At 44.5% G+C, this 21,219-nt stretch overlaps 1 protein-coding gene across 2 annotated transcripts; it reads left to right on the forward strand.

The window, feature by feature from the left end:
• The first annotated feature begins 9,272 nt into the window (after positions 1-9,272).
• HAUS4 (HAUS augmin like complex subunit 4) lies at positions 9,273-18,113 on the forward strand. Of its 2 annotated transcripts, none has more exons than XM_034993916.1 (10): positions 9,273-9,468; positions 11,203-11,287; positions 12,559-12,701; positions 12,793-12,924; positions 13,389-13,523; positions 14,886-14,982; positions 16,259-16,404; positions 16,545-16,675; positions 17,423-17,491; positions 17,616-18,113. In XM_034993916.1, the coding sequence occupies exons 2-10, from the start codon at positions 11,233-11,235 to the stop codon at positions 17,797-17,799; spliced, it is 1,092 nt and encodes a 363-aa protein (XP_034849807.1). In that variant the 5' UTR covers positions 9,273-9,468; positions 11,203-11,232; the 3' UTR covers positions 17,800-18,113. The 2 variants fall into 2 exon arrangements, with proteins under 2 accessions (XP_034849807.1, XP_034849808.1); XM_034993917.1 differs by having other exon boundaries at positions 9,273-9,460.
• Positions 18,114-21,219: the final 3,106 nt, after the last annotated feature.

The following is a 21,219-nucleotide window of genomic DNA, read 5'->3' on the forward strand; positions in this document are numbered from 1 at the left end:
TCGAGGAAAAACAAGTGCTAACATCTGATGAGGACAGGCCCAGGGAAGGCAGACCGTGGCAGTCTCCCAAGTGTGCCCTGCATTGCAAGAGTTTGCCTTCTTCCTGTTCGCTGGGAGACTGCTCATCCTTAGTCGTTCTGTTTCATATCTATAACTGATAGATTCCTGGGGCACTGCAAAGGATACAGCAATAAGTAGACCTTGTTTGGCCAACTAACCACCTGATTTTCATCAGCAGCCACTAGGCCTGAGATGGGGAGAGGGGGAAATGGAAGAATTACAGATCCATTTTGTGTCTCTAGATGAGAATCACGGTATAGGGGCCGACTTCGGCTGTTTGCTCTGGTCAGCCCTGTTCACCACAGGCCTGAATGTGGTTTGTGAAGAATAAGGCTGGTGGTGGTTCTCTCTCTGCCTCACTCCTTAGAGACCCGTTTCCCCCTTCACCACCTGGAGCTCTCTAGGCCAGGGAGATGGTAAGATTCCATTTGTAATCAGGCTGGAGACTGTCCTCAGTCAAGAAAGTAGAGAAAGCTATTTTCAGGCACGTAAAGCCAGCTGGAGGAGGTCCTTGAGATTGTACCTATAAAGAAGGGATAACAAGAGAGAAAGGAGACTGATAGAACTGAGACAAAAGGATTGGAAAAACCAGTGAGCAAAAGCATTTTGTTGTTTAGAAGGATCCAGACCCCAGAGTGGGCCTGGGGTCATTCAGAGCCCTAATGTGAGGGGACTCCATGGCAAGGGCAACCTCTGTCCTCTTCATTCTCCCTCCCAGCAAAGGAAGACCTAAGACGGCCTCTGCCATGCCAATTACTGGTGTAGAGCCCTCGGGATATCCACACTTGGCCCTGGTTGTGAAGGACTGAGGCTTGACCTTGGAAACAAGAGCAAACTGTCATTGGGATGGATGGATTAGAGCAGTCTAACTGGTGTTTGAAGAGTCGTCCAAGGCAGATTCTGTCCACCTAGGCTTAGAAAGGACAGCACTGCCCCATGTGAAAGGGAGCCAGGGAGCTATACAAGCAGGGAGACATGGCTTAGGAGGAACATCCAAAAGGTGCAGGTTCGACTCGTATGCTTAGAGCCGAGTGGGGTGTGACTTTAGAGAGAACCCAGTGACCTCATTTTACCAAATGAAGAAACAGAAACAGTGATAAGGGCACTTACCCAAGGTCATGCAGCTGGAAAATGACTTTCCCGCTTTTGAGGACTAATAGAGAGCTTCTTTCCCCTCTTCCCTCCCACTCCAGCCCTCATCCTCATCACAGGGACTCCCACAGCACAAGTAAACTGTAAATTAGATCAGCCCTTCATTATGATAAATAACTAGGGAAAGTTTTAGTGGGAAAGCCAGGGAATCCAGGAGACAATAAAAGCACGTTAGGAGAAGCAAAGGAAAGACGCTGCAGGAGAGTCCCTGCCCTTGAGGAGGTCACCGTCTAGCCAGGGAGACAAATACACACATCAAGTGTCTGAGAAGATTACAAGCAACATGTCACCAAGTGCAAAGTAATTGAGTGTCACAAACAAAAGACTTAATGCTGCAGGGGACAGATGACAAGGGGGAGACTTTGTTGGACTTACACTGTGGATCAGAAGGTGGCGGCCCATAGACAAATCCTGCCCCCAAATGCATTCTTTGGCCCGCTGGGAGTTATTTTTCATAATATTAATTTGAACCCTCATTGAGGAGGGGGGAAAGGCCAGCTAACAAATGTAGAAAGAATGACAGAATTGGAAGAACAGCATTTTGTGAACTTGAATACCTGACTGATCCTGGCAAAGATTATTGGAGTTAAAACGATAAGTGAAACGGTTGGTGGACAACTGGACATTGTCAAGTAGCCTCTCAGCACATGGTCTTGGCATCACCCTTTCCTGCAATGGGTCTTGGTGTCACTAACCAGTCGACCAGTTCTGGTGTGAGGCAAACAGAACCCAACCTAGTGTATAGTCTAGCTCCACCCCACCGCCCCCCACCGCCCCCCGAGGTGTTAGATAGAGCTTACAGTTTACACGCCATGCCAGGAACAGAGAAAGTAAAAGACGCTAAGAGGAAGCAACTAGACAAACTTAGGAAGGGAGGCGTTCTGCAGGACAACTGGCTAACTCTCTTCAGCAAGTCAGTATGATTTTTTTTTCTTCCTTTTTTTTTTTTTTAAACTTAAATTCAATTAGGCAACATATAGTACACCATTAGTTTCAGGGGTAGAGTTCAGTAATTCATCAGTTGCATATAACACCCAGTGCTCATCACATCAAGTGCCCTCCTTAATGCCCATCATCGTTACCCCATGCCCCCACCCACCTTCCTCCAGCAATCCTCAGTTTGTTTCCAAGTCAGTATGATCTTCAAAAAATTCAAAACTGCTAGATTAGAGAGACTTAAGCTATCTAATAATGATACAATGTGTGGTCCTGGATTCCCTATTGGTTTAAGCAAATTGCTATGAAAGATATTTGGAGGGGCGCCTGGGTGGCTCAGTCGGTTAAGCGTCTGCCTTCGGCTCAGGTCATGATCCCGGGGTCCCGGGATCAAGCCCCGTATCAGGCTCCCTGCTCAGCGGGGAGTCTGCTTCTCCCTCTCCCTCTGCCTTCTGCTCCCCCCGCTTGTGCTCTGTCTCTCTCTGTCAAATAAATAAATAAATAAATAAATAAATAAATAAATAAAAACTTAAAAAGGAAAAAAAGATATTTGGAGTCAACTGGAAAATTTTTTTATATGGACAGGGAATTAGATGAGGTGAAAGTTTACTGAGATGGAAAGGTCAAAATCATTAACAAAATGCCAGTTACGAAACCAGTACAGGGGACTCGTGTTTTGTTTCCAAAGTGTCTATATATGTATGGAATAAAAAAGAACTGAAAGGATATGCATTAAGGTGTTAACAGTGGTGATCTCTGAGTGGGAGAGTATGTTTTATTATTGTTGGCCTACATTTTCTATTTTTATACAATGCACGTGTCCTGCCTCTGTAGTAATAATAAGCCGTTGCAAATAAAATAACTGGTTGCCAATATTTACAATTCAGGAGATTTCACATAAAAATCTGGATATTGTATATGAAGAGTGGGATTTCTAAGGTTTTTTGAATAATCAGAAGATCTGTCACACACACCCCCCTTCCAGTCTCACAAGACAGCAAGTATTTGGAACCAAGCGATGGCTGCTGCTCCTTTATTGGGTGTATGGTCTCCTTTCATTTGTCATAGTCCCTACCACCCTGTGTGCTTCACACACCGCTTACCTGCCTGGTTTCTGTAGACTTTTGATGATTTGGATGATCCTGATGGGCTCCCCATCCATAGAGCCTCCCATTAGTAATCATTTGAAGGTATTAATAAATTAGTTTTGAAATGCTGCCCAAGAAAAGCATCCATTCCAGAATTAACTATGGCTGGGTTTTTTGTTGTTGTTGTTGTTTTAAGATTTATTTATTTATTTGAGAGAGCGAGAGAGAGCGTGACTAGTGGGAGGGGCAGAGGGAGAGGGAGAATCTCAAGCCGACTCCCCGCTGAGTGTGGAGCCCCACTCAGGGCTCGATCTCATGACCCTGAGATCATGACCTGAGTTGAAATCAAGAGTCAGATGCTTAATTGACTGGAGCCACCCAGGCACCCCCTATGCCTGCATTTTTTATAAGGCTACCTAGTCATGGGAAATCCAGATGTAATACTTAATCTACTTAGCTACCATGGTTGCATACTTGCATACTGTAAATTAGTTTAGCAAAATTTTTTCCTTGGTAAATGGAATTTAGAAAGTATACTAAATCGCTAACTTCCTCAAGGTTTTGCTTTTTTTTAATTAATTAATTTATTTATTTATTTGCCATAACACCTTAATCTTAAGAGGCATTTCAAAATTTATAATGTATGTTCTTCCCAAGCATGAAACTCCAAATGCCCTTTGGTTGGTCTGTTTCTCCCACTGGTTCTGATACAGTTTTTATTTTATTTTATTTTATTTTATTTTAATTTTTTTAAAGATTTTTATTTATTTATTGAGAGAGACAGTGATAGAGAGCATGAGAGGGGGAGAGCAGAGGGAGAAGCAGACTCCCTGCCGAGCAGGGAGCCTGATGCGGGACTCGATCCAGGGACTCCAGGATCATGACCTGAGCCGAAGGCAGACGCTTAACCAACTGAGCCACCCAGGTGCCCCCTGATACAGTTTTTAAAGGAGGAAATCTCTTTCATATGCAACTCAATATAAGATAGTGTCATCATCAGTTTAAAATCCAGGGAAATACTTTTATCAGCCTGGCACATGTTTTCTCATTACAACAACACACTCAATCCTTATATCAAGAACTGCACACATTGTGCCTCATGTCTAACTTTTCAAAATGATACTAGTCTTCTTCTTCTGAATCAATTTCCTTTACTGTCTCATATTCCTTTGGTAAAAATTGTTTCAATCTGTCCCATTTTTTGAGCCAAATTTCTCAGCTTCTCTTTGAGATCCAAAATGTCCTATCAGGCCTTATTTATATACTAGTTCACAGTGGTGTCTCAAAGTAAAACCAGGCTCATTTCAGTTTGTATAACAAAAGTTTCCATGAAGAGACAGGCAACCCTTGAAGCTACGAGGGGGCTTGGTTTGAAATCCCCTTGGAATGGTTAAGCAATTGAAAAATGGCACATTATGAACATTTGTTCTAAAATTTTCATTTGATGTCATAGGTTGATTACATATTTTCTTTATCCACTTGTTTCCTCCTTAAATCATGTACTTACAATGGGCATGGAATTTCCTAGCTTAATCATCAGTAGTTGTGTCTCTGAATACCTTCATTTTCCAGTGAACACCCGTGAAAATAATTCTAAAACCTCGGGACTGCCTGTAAATTTCATTCCTGAAACTAGTTTCTGGATCCATAATACAAATATATTCTTGCTACTTGTCTTCGGATACTTTCAAAGTGGTATGGCTTTTTTCTTTTCTTTTTTAAATTTTCTAAACGATCGCTTGGTTAAGTGTGGTTCCACAGTCCACCTGCTATTTTAACATCCTGGCTTTGAAACTGGTTATTTAAGCCTAAATTTTCCATGTGAGACCATATTCTACTTGAAACTTTCCATTAGTTTGATAAATAGAATATGTACTAAATACTCATCTGAAATTTCTTTGTGGCACCATTTTGTTTCCCCAGCTAGAGTGTGGGAGGCAGAGTCCTTCCAGGTGCTCTCAGCAAATCTCCATTCTTCTCTGTAATTCCAAACAATGCAGCAAAGGAATGTCCAAGTCTGAAAGGTTAAGTAAACTTTTTCTCAGGCTCCCATTTACATTTATCATCAAGTTAAAAACATACACGTTAATGTTTTTTGAATACTTGGTCAAGAGCAATGTCTTCAAGAAAGTAGAGCTAGATTGTGGGCAGGAGTTATGCCTAATTTATCTTTCTACACCCTCCCCCACAACTCCCTGCAGGAATCTAGCTCAGGAATACTTTTGGGCATGTTCTTGGCTTTATCATTAAAGAACATTTAAGACGTGAGTGATTGTATTTTGCATATGGCATAGCAGAATGTGAGATGAACAACACTGATGAAGAGACAGGCCTATAAAGGTCAAGCATTCCACTGAACAAACAAAACTATATAAAGAATTAGCATTGTGGGGGTGGCCAAAATTCACTCCTGCAACAAATAAGTGCCTCCGTATGCCAAGCACCGAGATAGGTAACCTAGGGTTATGAAGGAAACACCCCCTTAACTACAAACCCAAACAAATGAACGTTTTAAAGAGGATTCTGTACTACTTCTCAGCAGTAAAAAAGACATGAACTAAAAGGGGCGCCTGGGTGGCTCAGTTGGTTAAGCGACTGCCTTCGGCTCAGGTCATGATCCTGGAGTCCCGGGATCAAGTCCCGGGATCGAGTCCCGCATCGGGCTCCCTGCTCAACGGGGAGCCTGCTTCTCCCTCTAACTCTCCCCCCGTCATGTACTCTCTCTCTCTCTCATTCTCACTCTCTCAAATAAATAAACAAATCTTTAAAAAAAAAAAAAAGACATGAACTAAAAAAATGGATTATTGATACTAGTAACAACGTGTATGAATTGCAAAATTATGCTGAGTGAAAGAAGCCAGACAAAAAAAGAGTACATCTTTATTTGATTCCATTTATATGAAATTCTAGGGAGTGCAAACTAATCTATAGTGACAGCAGATCAGTGGTTGGGAGGGGCCCGAGAGAATTACAAAGGGGCACAAGTAAACATTTAGAGGATAATGCCTATGTTCACTATTTTGATTGTGGTGATAGTGTGTATAGTTAAGGTTAAAACTTAATGAATCGTACATATTAAATATTGTGTGTCAAAATACCTAATAAAAATGTTTTTGTGTGTGTGTTTGTTGTTGTTCATTTTTATTTTTTTTTACTAATCTACACCCAACGTGAGGCTCGAACTCACAACCCTGAGATCAAGAGCCCCATGCTCTTCCCACTTGAACCAGCCATGTACCCCTCTGTGCATGTTTTTTGTTTTTGTTTTTTAATCTGGGAGAGAAAAAAAAGGAGAGAAGGAGGGAGAGGGAGAGAGAAAGAGAATGAATTCTAGGGCTTCTCTGGCAAATCTTACTTGCTCCAGGACACCAGATGGTGTGTGATTGTAAGATCTTTTTTCAGTACTTTTCTGCAGTTTTTATTGCCAAGAAGGTCTATAGGTTCAGTGTTCTAGTGTTAGGTAGAACTGGCCTATATAGTCCCCTTCCCTTCAACCAGTCCTATCTCCTCTTGAACCCAAGAGGCAGCTTGGACTCCCTGTCCCTGCCTCTGCTTGCTGGGATGTTTCCTCCATTTCTAAATGATCCAAATTTTCTCTCCTTTTAGGCCCAGTTAAGATAAGATTGATTTCATAGTCTTTCCTATCCATTCCTTCAGAAAGGGTTCTCTACCTTAGTTTAAGTTTCTCAAGTATGTATGTATGTATGTATGTATGTATGTATGTATTTAGAAGATTTTATTTGTCAGAGAAAGAGAGAGAGAGAGTACACAAGCAGGGGGAGCCGCAGGCAGAGGGAGAAGCAGGCTCCCCACCGAGCAAAGAGTCTGGGACTGGATCCCGGGACCCTGGGGTCATGACCTGAGCCAAAGGCAGATGCTTAACCAACTGAGCCACCCAGGAGCCCAAGTTTCTCAAGTATTTATAATCTAAACTGCTCTTTTGACACATTTTTGCTGCCTTGTACTATTTGCTTTTCACGTGTGCATGTCTTAATCATCTCAACTGGATTATGAACTTCCTCAGGGTAGGGACTGGGTCATATTTATGTTTGTGTCTCCTAAGGCACTTAGTACGTGCTCAGTAAGTGTCAATTTTAAAATACCTCACTTTGATAGTCTTTCCAAAGCACTTTCTCAGCCATTATCTCATTTGATCATTACCTCAACACTCCGAGATTGGAGGAGCTAGAAATATGTTATTTCCTCCTTCTGACAAATAAGGAACCTGAAGCCCAAGGTCACCGAGAGACAGAGAGAGAGAGAAAGAGAGAGAGAAAGGGATGGAACAGATAACTGCATATGAAGGTTTGATTCAATTCAAGGCTTCCCATGGCTCTCCCCCCTCTCCTCCGCTCTACCCTACCTGAAGACAGGCCTCTGCACCTTTCTCCCATTTCCCAAGTCCTTTAGAGCTGCTTAGACAAAGCTTATAGTACCCTCTTATAAAACCTGACAAATATGAGATATGAAATTTCAGTCGATTTCTGATCAGCTCTGAGTCACCAAAGCACGTTTGCTATTTTGTTCCAAGTATCATTTGTTAGGAACATTATGCCTGATATTTAATGATGCTGCACTACAGAGCTGAGGAAGCATAAATGATTTTTAAAAGCCGTAGAAAATGACAGGACTTTAATATTAAGCACGAAAGGTGGCAGCTGACAAGATGACCAGGGATATAAAATTTCTGCACTGGATCACACTATTCCTCTATGTATTCCTAGTAGAACTCTCTAGTTGGTACTAAAGGAAAAGATGAAGCTCTCTACCACTCTGCATGCTTGACCGAGATTCCTTCCCCACCACCCCAGACTATCAGCTTCTCTGTTGCAAGAGATTGAAGAAACTTGGTGTAATTTACTTAGTATTAAATATTACTTTTGAGATAATTCACTTAATGACTACATTCCAGTCCACTTTGAAAAGAAGGTGGGAGTGGTGTCAGAGGTAGTTGTCCCCCTCCTCCCATGCAACTCCTGCTGGGACCCCTCATTGGCTGAAAGCAGTCAGAGAATACGGAACCCTGAAGTACTTACTGGTCTAAATAGGGTGTCAAAAAGCAGAATGTGCATCTGGGGGGCAAATGGAAGACATCTAGCTCATTGGTCTAGAGATGGCAGGTGACCCAGTCTGGCCCATGAGACATATGGGAAAGTCTGCTGGGTACTTTGGGAAAGGTTTTCTTCCCTAACTGAAGGCTCCTCCCCTTCCTTCCTGCTTGGGATGCTGTTGAGTTGGATGTACTCCTTGGATTTCTGCAGCTACCTTGTGCTCATGAGGGAAATGCAAAGAGAACTGCAAAGAACCTTGACCACAGAGCTACTAAAAAGCTTTGGGACCTCCAGCTCCAGACTTAATTGTTAAGCAAACAATAAATGCCCCTATGGTTTAAAAAGGAGGCAGGGAAGGTGGGAGAGAGGGAGGGAGGAAGAGAGCACAAGTGAGAGCCTGAGCGAGCAAGCGAGCTGAATGAAGGATGAGGGAAAATGGAGAGGTTAGAGGAGCCTGGGGCAGGAAATTAGAGAAGCTGACCCAGGGGGCTGCGCCAGAATGAGGAGACTGACAGGCTCCGTGTGGGCGGCAGGTCTGGGAGGGTTCAGAGGGCCACTGGGTCAGGTTTAAACGCTGTGAACTGCGACCTCGAACAAGTACTTAATTTCTTTGCGCCTTAATTTTCCCCTCTGTAAAATGGATTTCATGATAGTGACTTCCTCATAGGACGCTGTACGAATTTACACGAGATCTAAATGAGGAATGGCAAGAAAACCTTTGCTTGACAGTTCCTGACCCACTGGAGGCCCTCAATAAATATTAGCAATCAAAACCATTTTCTCAACATTTGCCCTCAACAAGGGGGAGGTACTCGGGCAAACGGGCCAAGAGGCCTTCCCGGCTCACACCCTAAAGGCTGGGTTCGCCGGCGGTTGACGACCGAGGGCTCGCGCTCGGCGGGGGGCGGGGCCTGGCGTTCCCGCCTCGAGCGTGGCCCCGCCCCCTTCCCTTCTCACGAGGCCTCGCGTGCGCTTTGAGCCTTTTCCCCACCTCCCCCGACCTTCCCGCGCGGTCCTCCCGGGCATCTCTTCCCCCAGCCCCAGCGCCCGGCCCGAGTGAGAGGTTCCGGAGCCCGGGCGCGGCCGGGGTCCCGGTGTCGACGCTGCCGGCCAGCCCGTCCCAGCCCGTCCCAGCCCGCTCCGCACGGCCGCGGGAGCTTCAGCTGCCCTCTGGTGTGCAGGTTTGCCTCGGAGGGTCGGCGGGCCGCGCTGCGGGGAGGAGGAGTGCGGGGAGGGTTAGTGCGGCCGCCGCGGCCGCCCTCGCCCTTGGGAATCCTTGGCTGACCAGACGGAAGGGAAGTAGGCGCCGGAGAGCCCGCTCCGCATTTTGATTCATCTCGGGCCCTGTAAGGGTCACATCTTGTGAAAATACCTGTAAAATCAATTTAACGTTCAGTGCAGCGTGTAAAGACAGCTCTAAGAATTTAAAAGACGCCTGAGTCAGAACATTTAAATGCTTGGGTCCCCTGTAGCAGCGTTTTAACACGTCTGAGTGCAGAGGGTGGAGAATCGAGCCTGATTGCCGCCTTCGTTCACGCCCTGTAACATTTTAAAAGGGTGAAAGAAAGGCACTCCAAGAAAACCCAAGGGGGCAGTTCCCCTAGAGAGGGAAGAACAGCTGGCTTTTGGAAATCTGTGTTGGTCCTCATTTCCGTGTGCGAAATTTGCCTGCAGAACTTAGATCAACGATAAACAGAATTGTTAAAACACTGGGCTTAACTAACTAGTGGTTTTTGTTGACAAGTCGATTGTGTTATTAATTCTTGGTGTCTCAGCCAAGGCAGGATTCATTATCTCCGTTTTGCAGGTGGAAAAAACTTTGGCACAAAAAAACATTTCCCTTAAATTTACACAGAAGGAACTGCAGAGCTGCAAATTAAGTTTTAGCATTCCGACTCCTCATCTGTGTTCCCCCCTGGACCATGTTACAAAATAAACGAGTACTTTGATGCTACTCATAAAACGAGGGAGTAAACCAAATGTTCTGTGAACTTAAAGTGTTAAATCATAATAACCTTCAGTGTCTTCTGCTTTGGGAGACTCAGCTGCCCTTTGGAGTTGATACCTTACAGAGAGGAGTGGGTGGAGCAAAAAAAGAAAAGAAAAGAACGTCAAGGGAAAAATTTAGTCTCCAGAGTCCACAAACTGTGCCCATGTTTACTGCCCCTTTGTGTTGATGTCATACTTTTCGGTGTACTCCATGTTCTGGCAAAACACCCGACAGCTGCCATCCCGGTCTTAGCTGCATTAACTACACCTTTGTGTTGCTCTTTTGGCACTGACCTCCCTGTCAGTCTTGTCATGCTCTTTCCTCCAGGTGCTCCTTACTAATGCTGTTATGTGAAAACCAGTTGTTTTTCAAGTGTGGAATGATCTGTCACTCCTGAAGGATGATTCGAGAGTTAATGATCAAAAACTACCAACAGATTTTAGATGAAAGGACAAGTTAAAGAAGCCCAAGAAACTTGTGGAATTTGATAGCTGAGTTATTTGACTGGTGGGAAAAAAGCAGACACTGACTTCCCCCACCTCACCCCCCCACACACCCCTTTCCCCAATTCACTCATAACCGGAAAGCTGCAACCCTATTTTAACTTAGACATAATGTTGAGGGGAGGGGAGCATCCTTCTGTTTCGTGAATTGGAAAATTTTCTTTCCAAAGGAGGCTCCGTTTTTTGACAGCTTGGAACAAGTGGAAACATTTATGTGCTTAGAATGCAGATTGTTTTGCCACTTATAAGTCTGCCCATAAAACTTGTACAGGAGCTTGAGACCCAGGGTGTGTGATATAGTCTCTCCCTGTAAAAGGCATCCCTGTGGTTCCTCCCCAGCTTATAGACAACAGAAATTTGAACCCAAGGTAGTTGTGTTGGAGCAGCCACCCAATGTATTTACTTCTTGTTCTTTCACTCAGTTCCACACATAAGAATTTCAAGAAAATCAGATGGCATCCGGAGATTTCTGCTCACCTGGAGAGGGGATGGAAATACTCCAACAAGGTAAGGGCTGCCATTTGAAGGAGGTTTGATGACTTACCCAGAGAGGTCTGAGCCAGGTTCTTGCTTTCTATAATGAAAAGGATTTATAAAGTCCACCAGTATGGTTTCTCACATAAAAGGCGAAGTTCCTGGGGGAACTAGGATACATGAAGATTCTTCGACACTCTTATTAGAAAACAGATTACACCGGCTCCTGTTAAGCACCCTCCTGTGCAGTAGACTAAAAACTCCAGTCGCTTCCATGCTGTGTCAGCAGGCATAACCTGAAGAGAAGGGTGGCCAGCAAACTCTGAAGGCTTCCTTTCTACCTGGGTCTTGAATTTTCTCATATCTTGTACTCCCAAATCTCAGATCCTCACGTATCTTGAATTCTTCCCCTATCTCAAGCCCTTTCTATATCTTGAATCCTTCTGTATCTTGAATTCTTTCCCTATCTCTAACCCTTTCTATATCTTGAATCCTTCAAGAACTTGAATCTTCTATTATTTTGAACATTGCCAAGTTGATCCTTCAGTGCCTGAGGGGGAGAAAAAAGAGTTCTTATTTTCCAAAAGTGCTTTCTCATGGTCCAAAGCATGAAAGTTTGATTGTTTGGTAAGTAGGAGTAAAACAGAAGACCCCAGCAGAAAGCATGTGGGAAAAGAGATGGAAAGAGAGGCCCTTGAGCTGAGGCAATAACCAGAGGATCCCAGTTTCTTGCACTTTTTCTCATTCTTGTGCTGCTCTGAATCCACATGGGTTACCCAGCTCTGTTTATAATAAGAATTTAATTCAGTTTTTCAGTTACTCCTAAGAGTTTATCTTCTTGCAGTCTTGCTTATGCAACTAGAGATCACATCCAAAGTTGGAACTTTACCTTTGTTTTTTTCCCTTCCTCAAGAATTCTAGTTATTCTATGTGAATGAGGCATTTGGAGTACTGTGGTGACCCCTACCAAAAGGTCCCTTATTCCTGATTCTATTTGTCTAATACTTTCCAACTGTACTTCCATTGTCTAAGCTCTTAGTTTCATTGGAGACTCATTCCCTAATTCTTGATTAATATCTTTGTGTATATATATATATAGAAATGCTTGATACTTTTGAGTATTGCCTTGAGTTTATTTGTGGGGTTTTTTAAACATTTCATTAGATTTAGAAAACTTCCCTACTAAAAACCTAGGGGTTTTTTGCAAGTGAGTATTAAGCTAAGAGTGATTCTCAATTATATATGATAGCTTCTCTGCTTTTTTTTTTTTTTTTTTTTGCCCCTGTGGGGGACATCCCATTAAGTGTGCAGCAAACAGCTTCCTCCTTGTAACCTGAGTGAAGAGGACCTGTTACAGAACCCACACTTCAGCAAACTGCTTCTGGGTCTCTCACAGCACATGGATGAGAGCGGCTTAAGCCTCACCCTGGCAAAGGAGCAGGCTCAGGTAAGAGCCCTGGGAGGAGGGATGATAGGAGGAAGGAAAAAGTTTCCAAGAGAGAAAGAGGTTCCTGCCTGGGATTTTTTTGGTTTCGTAGGCATGGAAGGAAGTTCGACTGCATAAGGCAACATGGCTGAGGTCTGAGATTTTACAGAGAGTCATTCAAGAGCTGCTTGTGGACTACTACGTGAAGACACAAGACACAAATTTAACTTCTGAGGACAAAAAGGTGAAGCAGGAGAGATGCAGTAGGGGGTAGTTACCAGCTGCAGGAATGACCAGGCCAACTATGGCATCACCTGATTATATGCTCTGGGGGAAATAGGAACTTCGAGTAATGGTTATCAAAGAAGAAATGGACTGGGGCACCTGGCTGGCTTGGTGGGTGGAGCGTGTGACTCTTGATCTCAGGGTTCAAGCCTGTGAGTTCAAGCCCCACACTGGGTGTAGATATTACTTAAAAATAAAATCTGTTAAAAGAAGAAGAAGAAATAGACTGTAATTATGGCGGAAGAGGTGGGTGTGTTGTCAGGGTTTTGAAAAGAAAGATTGACAGGAGAAGGCACTGGCAGCTGAAGGGGATAAGATGTTTGAGGACTTTGAAAATGTGTGAAGAACTGGTTTATGAGGATGGAGGAGGAGGAGGGGGAGGAGTTGTATAGTAACCTCTTTTTGTTTTTTATTCTCTCTCAGTTTCATGAGACCCTTGAACAGCGGCTACTCGTGACTGAACTGACACGACTGTTAGGTCCCAGCCAGGAGAGAGAAATGCCTCCGCTGTTGGGGCTGGAGAAGGCGGACCTTCTGGAGCTCATGCCCCGCTCAGAGGTTGTGGGTGGGCAGATATTGGGACCAAAGAAGTGAAATGGCTTAATTTCTCCTATATATTTAAACGGTTTTTTGTTACATTTTTGTTTTTGTAAAAATGATACATGTTCATGGGGGCCAAACTCAAATAAGAAAAATGTTACACAGAAGAAAGTAAAAGCTGAAATACTACACCTAGGAATAAGTACAGTATATTTTATACAGCTCGACATAAATGGTATTATAGCCTCCATGCTTGTATAGTGAATGTAATCTGTTTTCACTTAATATATTTGGGACTTTTTTCAAGTCAATAAATAAATGTGAATAAGATGATAGCTCCGAAAGCACTCTTAGCACAGTGCCAGGCACATAGTCTGTGCTCAGTGTTCTTATTATATCATCAGTTTATTTTGTTTTATTTTATTTATGTATTTATTTTTAAGATTTTATTTATTATTTGACAGGGAGACACAGCGAGATCAGGAACACAAGCAAGGGGAGTGGGAGACAGAGAAGCAGGCTTCCTGCCGAGGAGGGAGCCCGATGCGGGGCTCGATCCCAGCACCCTGGGATCATGACCTGAGCTGAAGGCAGACGCTTAACAGCTGAGCCACACAGGCGCCCCTGTTTTAATTTATTTTTTAAAGGATTTATTTATTTATTTGAGAGGGAGAGAGTGCAAGTGAGAGGAGGGGCAGAGGGAGAGAGAGAATCCCAAGCAGACTCCCTGCTGAGCATGGAGCTGACTCGTGGCTCAATCTCACAACCCTGAGATCATGACCTGAGCCGAAACCAACTGAGCCACCCAGGCGCCCCTATTTCATCAGTTTAAATCACTGATAGGATTCCATTGTATGGGGGCGCCTGGCTGGCTCAGTCGGTAGACCTTGCAACTCTTGATCTCAGGGTGGTGAGTTTGAGCCCCACATTGGGGGGTAGAGATTACATTAAAAAAAAAAAAAAGATTCCATTGTATGGATGTAGCATAGTTTGCTTAACCTTAATGATGGATATGGTAGTTTCTGCATTTTTGCTGTTAGAAACCTCACTGATAGGAACGTTGCTAGTTCATAAGTGTGTTTGCCTTTGTATGATTATTTCCCCAATTATGAGTTCTCAAAGTGGGATCACTGGTCAGAGGATATACACATTAAACATATTGGTACATATTGCCAGTTCCCCACCTTTTCATCAACATGGGGTGTTGACCATCATTTTATTCTTTGCAAATTTGATAGGCTAATAAAAATGAATCTTCCTGTTGTCTCCTGATGCATTTTTCTGGTATCAGTGAGAGTGTTATCATCCTTTACTCATTGGCTGGATCTTCCTAGTTCTAATAGTCTATTTGCATCTCTCTTTTTGCTTCTGTGGCTATAGGATTTTGTGTGGATGAGAGCTCGGCTCCCACTGGACGTGGAGGAGCAGCTCAAGAAGAAATGTTTCACCCTGCTCTGCTACCATGACCCCAATTCAGGTGAGTGCTGGCACTCTGCTCTGTTCCCAGCTAACCTGCAGGGTTCCTGGTCTGCTCTTAGAAGAATGCACTGAATTTTAGATTTGGGGCAGAAGCTAGGAAGCATTGGAGATGCTTATTGGTTTGCTTTCTTGCTGGTAGAATACAAGCAAGGAATTGTGTGAGAACTCCTTTTTTTCAGCAAGGTACCAAGTGTCCTCTTACTGCAGGGAAGGATGAGTTCATTCGTCTCCAGAGAATCAGAATGGAATAGGGAAGAAAGTTCAGGCTAATAGATATTCCCTTTATCTTCATTTCTATGACTTAAGAATTAAGGGCCAAATCTGGACTTAAAGGTAAGAGCGAGAGGCACGAGGCTGGCTCAGTCTGAAGAGCATTTGACTCTTGATCTCAGGGTCTTGAGTTCGAGCCCCATGTTGGGTGTAGAGATTATTTAAATAAAAAAAATAACAAAGGTAAGAGCAAAGAGAACTTTTTGAGAACTGGGCCATTTTATTATTTTTTTATGTTATTTTTTTAAAGATTTTATTTATTTATTTGACAGAGAGAGAGATAGCGACAGCAAGAACACAAGCAGGGGGAATGGGGGAGGGAGAAGCAGGCTTCCCACTGAGCAGGGAGCCCAATGCAGGGCTCGATCCCAGGACCCTGGGATCATGACCTGAGCCAAAGGCAGATGCTTAACGACTGAGCCACCCAGGCGCCCCGAGAACCGGGTCTTTTTTTTTTTTTTTAATTTATTTGACAGAGAGAGACACAGCGAGAGAGGGAACACAAACAGGGGGAGCGGGAGAGGGAGAAGCAGGCTTCCCGCTGAGCAGGGAGCCCGATGTGGGGCTCGATCCCAGGACCCTGGGATCATGACCTGAGCCGAAGGCAGCCGCTAAATGACTGAGCCACCCAGGCGCCCCAGAACTGGGTCTTTTTAAGAGGACACGAGAAGCAAACCTGAAGAATTTGTAGGGCTAGATGTGGGATAGCACACTGAAAAATGGCCTTAGAAGGGCAGTAGCAATTAGGGTTTTCCTGTCAGTCCTCTTTTCTTTGTTTTATTTTATTATTATTATTTTAAGATTTTATTTATTTATTTGACAGAGAGAGACACAGTGAGAGAGGGAACATAAGCAGGGGGAGTGGAAGAAGCAGGCTCCCCGCTGAGCAGGGAGCCCGAAGCGAGGCTCGATCCCAGGACCCTGGGATCATGACCTGAGCCAAAGGCAGACGCTTAACCGGCTGAGCCACCCAGGCACCCCTAGTCCTCTGTCTCTTTGCCCAGATTCCGACAGTGAAACCTTGAAGGCAGCAAAGGTGTGGAAACTGGCAGAGGTCCTGGTGGGTGAGAAGCAGCAATGCCAGGGTGCCAAGAGCCAGCAGAAGGAGCAGACGGTGCTGCTCGAGAAGAAGAGTGCCACTTACTCCCAGGTTTGTCAGAGCAGTGGGATAGCCTCTTGTGTCTTTTATCCTGGTGCCAGGGGCACTTTTGGGGAAGCCAAGGAGTTTTGATCTACCTTCTTTTCTACTGACTTCTGATTTTGCCCTCTTCCTGCCTCCCCGGGGCTCAGGTACTTCTGCGCTGCCTTGCCTTGCTGCAGAGGCTTCTTCAGGAGCACCGGCTTAAGACTCAGTCTGAGCTGGACCGCATCAATGCCCAGTACCTGGAGATCAAGTGCAGTGCCATGATCCTTAAGCTGAGGTGAGCCATATGCCCCCTGTGGGTCTCGGGAACTTGGTCTCACACACCCTCCCCCTTATCTCTCTTTCCTGTCTGCCATGCCTAGCATCTTATGGGTCTTCAGTTAATGGCACACAGCACTATTAGCCTTTGGATTACCCAGAAGTGTTCAACATTCTTTTCTTTTTCTTTTTCTTTTTTTTTTAAGATTTATTTATTTTGAGAGCACAAGCATGCACTGTGGGGAGGGGCAGAAAGAGAGTCCCAAGCAGACTCTGCGCTGACCACAGAGCCTGACACGGGGCTCGATCCCACAACCCTGAGATCACAACCTGAGCCAAAACCAAGAGTCAGACTGTGCCACCCAGATGCCCCCTTTCAACATTCTTGAGTCTTATTTTATTTCATTTTTTAATTTTTTAATTTTACTTAATATTTTAGAGAGCATGCGAGTCGGGGGGAGGAGCAGAGGGAGCGGGACAGGCAGACTCCGCATTGAGTGCAACATGGGGCCGGTCTCATGACCCTGAGCCAAAATCAAGAGTTGGATGCTCAACCCACTGAGCCACCCAGGTGCCCCTTGAGTCTTATTTTAAAGCCTTCCGAAATAGGTGCACTCTTGTGAGATACGTTACTCAGGAATTCAGAGTGACCTTGCTTATCCTGTCTCTGCTTAGCCCACATCTTGACCATGGGCAGGTACTATGTCCTGTTCCTAACTCTGCTCCCATCAGGGACCCTCAGCATTTCTTTTTTCCCCTCTGTCAGGATGGAGGAGCTAAAGATCTTGTCTGACACTTATACTGCTGAGAAGGTGGAAGTTCATCGTCTCATTAGGTGAGAACTCCCAAGGGCCTGGTCCCACACTCTCCAACCCGCTCATTTTAATGTGTTCACATTCTTGTCTCCTTTCTGAGGAGCCAGATTCTTACATTGTATCTTCTCTTCCCCGGGCATATAGGGACCGTTTGGAGGGGGCCATTCGCCTACAAGAGCAGGACATGGAGAAGTCCCGACAGGTCCTGAGCACCTATGAGGTCCTTGGGGAGGAGTTTGACAGGCTGGTAAAAGAGTACACTGAACTCAAGCAGGCAGCTGAGAACAAGCGCTGGGCCCTCCGGGAGTTTAACAAGGCCTGTCGCTGAGCGCTGCCTGGTGGGGTTCCGGCGACGGACTTCTGCATGGGCGCTGCCTCCCCCTCCTCCTGCTGAAAGGATCACCTCCACCTGAGGCCCACTTTCACTCCGGGAGTGTGGGGACACTTGCTTGAAACCCTGCAGTGGATTAGGCACCGTCCTGGTTTTTCTTCCTTGTTTACAGTGACTGAGTCTCTTCTGGGAAATGGAGCAGATTTATGTAATTCTCTGTGCAGCTATTTGTCAGTGTCAGCCCTGTATTATATTTGATTATCTCCTGAATAAAGTGATGATGCTTCCTTTGGGCACGGATGAAAAAAGAACATCAAAGACTAGATGGGTAAGGAGGGGAACTGAGTGGATCCAGATGAACAGATGTGTAATGCTTACACGAGGAGTGGGAGGTAGGAGTGCCGGCCTGCCCACCTGGAGTCTTAGAGGCTTCATTCTTGGAGAGCAGACATGGATTAAATCTGGCCTTGCTGTTGAAGAACTGTAATATCCAGAGGAGGGCTGGAGGCCACGGCGGGTAGGGGGCGATTCTGTCACCCCGGCTGTTAGTGGGGCAGTTAGGATAAAGCAGCAGAGCATCCAGCCCTGTTACAGGGAAAGACACAAGCCACTTGTGTTCCCAGTTTCCGCTGGTGAGGTTTGAGGGTTACTTTTTTCTCTGAAAGCAGAGTGGGAAGAGATCGCCCTGTGTGGTTTGAGGGTTACTTTTTTCTCTAAAGGAGGGAGTGGGAAGAGATCACCCCAAGGAACCAAGTTTCATAGTCCACTTAGCTTAGAACAAGGCAGGGAGGGCCCTGATGGCATCAAAGTCAGGGACTGAGAACAGAAGCAGAAGATCTCCACCCTTACTTACAAGAGCCTACTCACCTTCTCAAGCTACTTTCAAGGGAGACTGTCTAGACTGTCTTGAGGTGTTCTGCTACAATAAATAATGATGGTCTTGGATTGGTTTATAGGAAAAACTAAGGTCTTTAACATAATTTAGATTTTTTCTATAAATGGTGCTTACTGCCATTTATCTACAAGGAAATGACAGAGAAATGTTGGCCCACACGAAATTCACAGACGCTTAACGACTGAGCCCACATTGAAAATGGGGCACGACTGAAATGAAAATGAAAATTCAGTAGGTTGGTGGTTACTGTATTGGGTGGTGCAAATATAGAACACTTACATCATTATAGAAAGTTCTGGGGCACCTGGGTGGCTCAGTCGTTAAGCATCTGCCTTCGGCTCAGGTCATGGTCCCAGGGTCCTGGGATCGAGCCCCACATCGGGCTCTCTGCTTGGCGAGAAGTCTGCTTCTCCCTCTCCCACTCCCTCTGCTTGTGTCCCCTCTCTCGCTGTGTCTCTCTCTGTCAAATAAATAAATAAAATCTTAAAAATAAACAAGCTATTGAAAAAACAAAGTTCTATTGGACAGTGCTATAAGCCTACATTTCCTCTAAACTGGAAGTAGGTCTACAGGCTTTATTAGATTCGGGTTAGGGCGCCTGGGTGGCTCAGATGGTTAAGCGTCTGCTTTCGGCTCAGGTCATGATCCCAGGGTCCTGGGATCGAGCCCCGCATCCGGCTCCCTGCTCCATGGGAAGCCTGCTTCTCCCTCTCCCGCTCCCCCTGCTTGTGTTCCCTCTCTCGCTGCGTCTCTCTCTGTCAAATAAATAAAATCTTTAAAAAAAAAAAGATTCGGGTTAAACATTGTTGCAAAGTACTTAATAGATGGTATTATGTACTTGACATTATAGCACCCTGGAACCATATCAGGTTAGAATGTCTCACAATTAATTATGCTGAGTTGGATTGCTTGGTTAAGGTGGTAACTGCCAATCTCTCTCCTATATAGAATACATTTTCCCTTTGTAGTTAGCATCTAGAGATGAACATCAAAAATCTCAAAATAGTTTTTCCTGATATTTATTATGGCATTCAGCATTTCCTCATTTAATTAGGTACTCATCTTAAACCATACTAGGTTTTGATATTTGAAATAATAAGGATAATAATAAAAAAGAAATGGACCCTGTCTTCAAGGTCTACAACTTAATAGTAGACACATAAAAACAGTCTAAGAATATAAAGTAATAGGAAGTGCAAATGAATATGGTTGAAAACCAAGAGAAGTGGGGCGCCTGGGTGGCTCAGTCGTTAAGTGTCTGCCTTTGGCTCAGGTCATGGTCCCAGGGCCCTGGGATCAGGCCCTGCATTGGGCTCCCTGCTCAGCAGGAAGCCTGCTTCTCCCTCTCCCACTCCCCCTGCTTGTGTTCCCTCTCTTGCTGTGTTTCTCTCTGTCAAATAAATAAATAAAATCTTAAAAAAAAACAAAATGAGAAGTGAATCAGGAATTATAAGGTAGAGTCTTAGGGAAGAGAGCTTTGGTTCAGGCTTTAGAGGTAAGTTTGGGATGGCATTTTGGAAAAAGTGACAAAGACAAGGGAAGGGGTAGTGGGTGAAGGCACAGGGTTAGAAATGAGTAAATCATGCACCAAGGAAAGCCTTCATCTTAAATAACCAAAATTTGAGAAGAATATCCCATGGCTTCAATCAAGTCCCTGGAGAGCTGGGGTCTGAGAAATGTTTAGATTTCCAACTACCTGAGAAAGCAAAATGGCTTCCAAGGCAATGGTTCCTGGCCCTGGCTCCCTAAATGACATGCAGCTGGACCGCTAGCTGTTCCTTGTGTTTCCCAAAACCCAAATGAAACCGAACATTTGCTTGTAACAGTAGTGCCCAACTATATAAAAAAAATATATTTATTGGCTTAAAAACAACAACAAAAAAACCTCACACAAATATATAATAGTAAAACGTAAAAGATTTACCACACCCCCTGAGACACACACACACACACACACACAGCCCATTACCCCAATCCACGACGCTAGAGTAACTAGAGTGATTTGGTGAATATTATGCCAGAGCTTTTTCTACACATTTGCAAACTTATGTACAGCAATATTAGCTCATATTGTTGGAGTATGGCTACATCATAATTTAACCATTCCCTTCACGAGAGGTATTTAGATTGTTTCCAGTTTGCCCTATTACAAATGCTTAATTGAATATCATTGCATCTGTACCTTGCTCAAGTGTCTGCTTTTTTTGTATTACAGAAAGTCAGTATATTAATTCTAGTAATTTCATGAGGGCACCTGGGTAGCTGAGTCAGTTAAGCGTCTGCCTTCAGCTCAGGTCATGATCCCAGGGTTCGACTCCCACATTGGGCTCCCTGCCCAGCAGGGAATCTGCTTCTATCTCTGCCCCCCCCCGCCCCCCCGCTCCCTGCTCGCTTGCTCTCTCTTGCAAAAATAAAAAAAAAAAATCTAGTAATTTCATGGAAAAGTTAGTTACTGAGCTTATGAATATAGTGCAGAAAAAGTATCTCAAAACTGTGCCATGGAGGTGGGAGAAGGGACAAGA

The sequence above is a fragment of the Mirounga leonina genome, unplaced genomic scaffold, assembly GCF_011800145.1.
Source record: "Mirounga leonina isolate KUSES-001 unplaced genomic scaffold, KU_Mleo_1.0 Mir_91, whole genome shotgun sequence".
NCBI lineage: Eukaryota > Metazoa > Chordata > Mammalia > Carnivora > Phocidae > Mirounga > Mirounga leonina.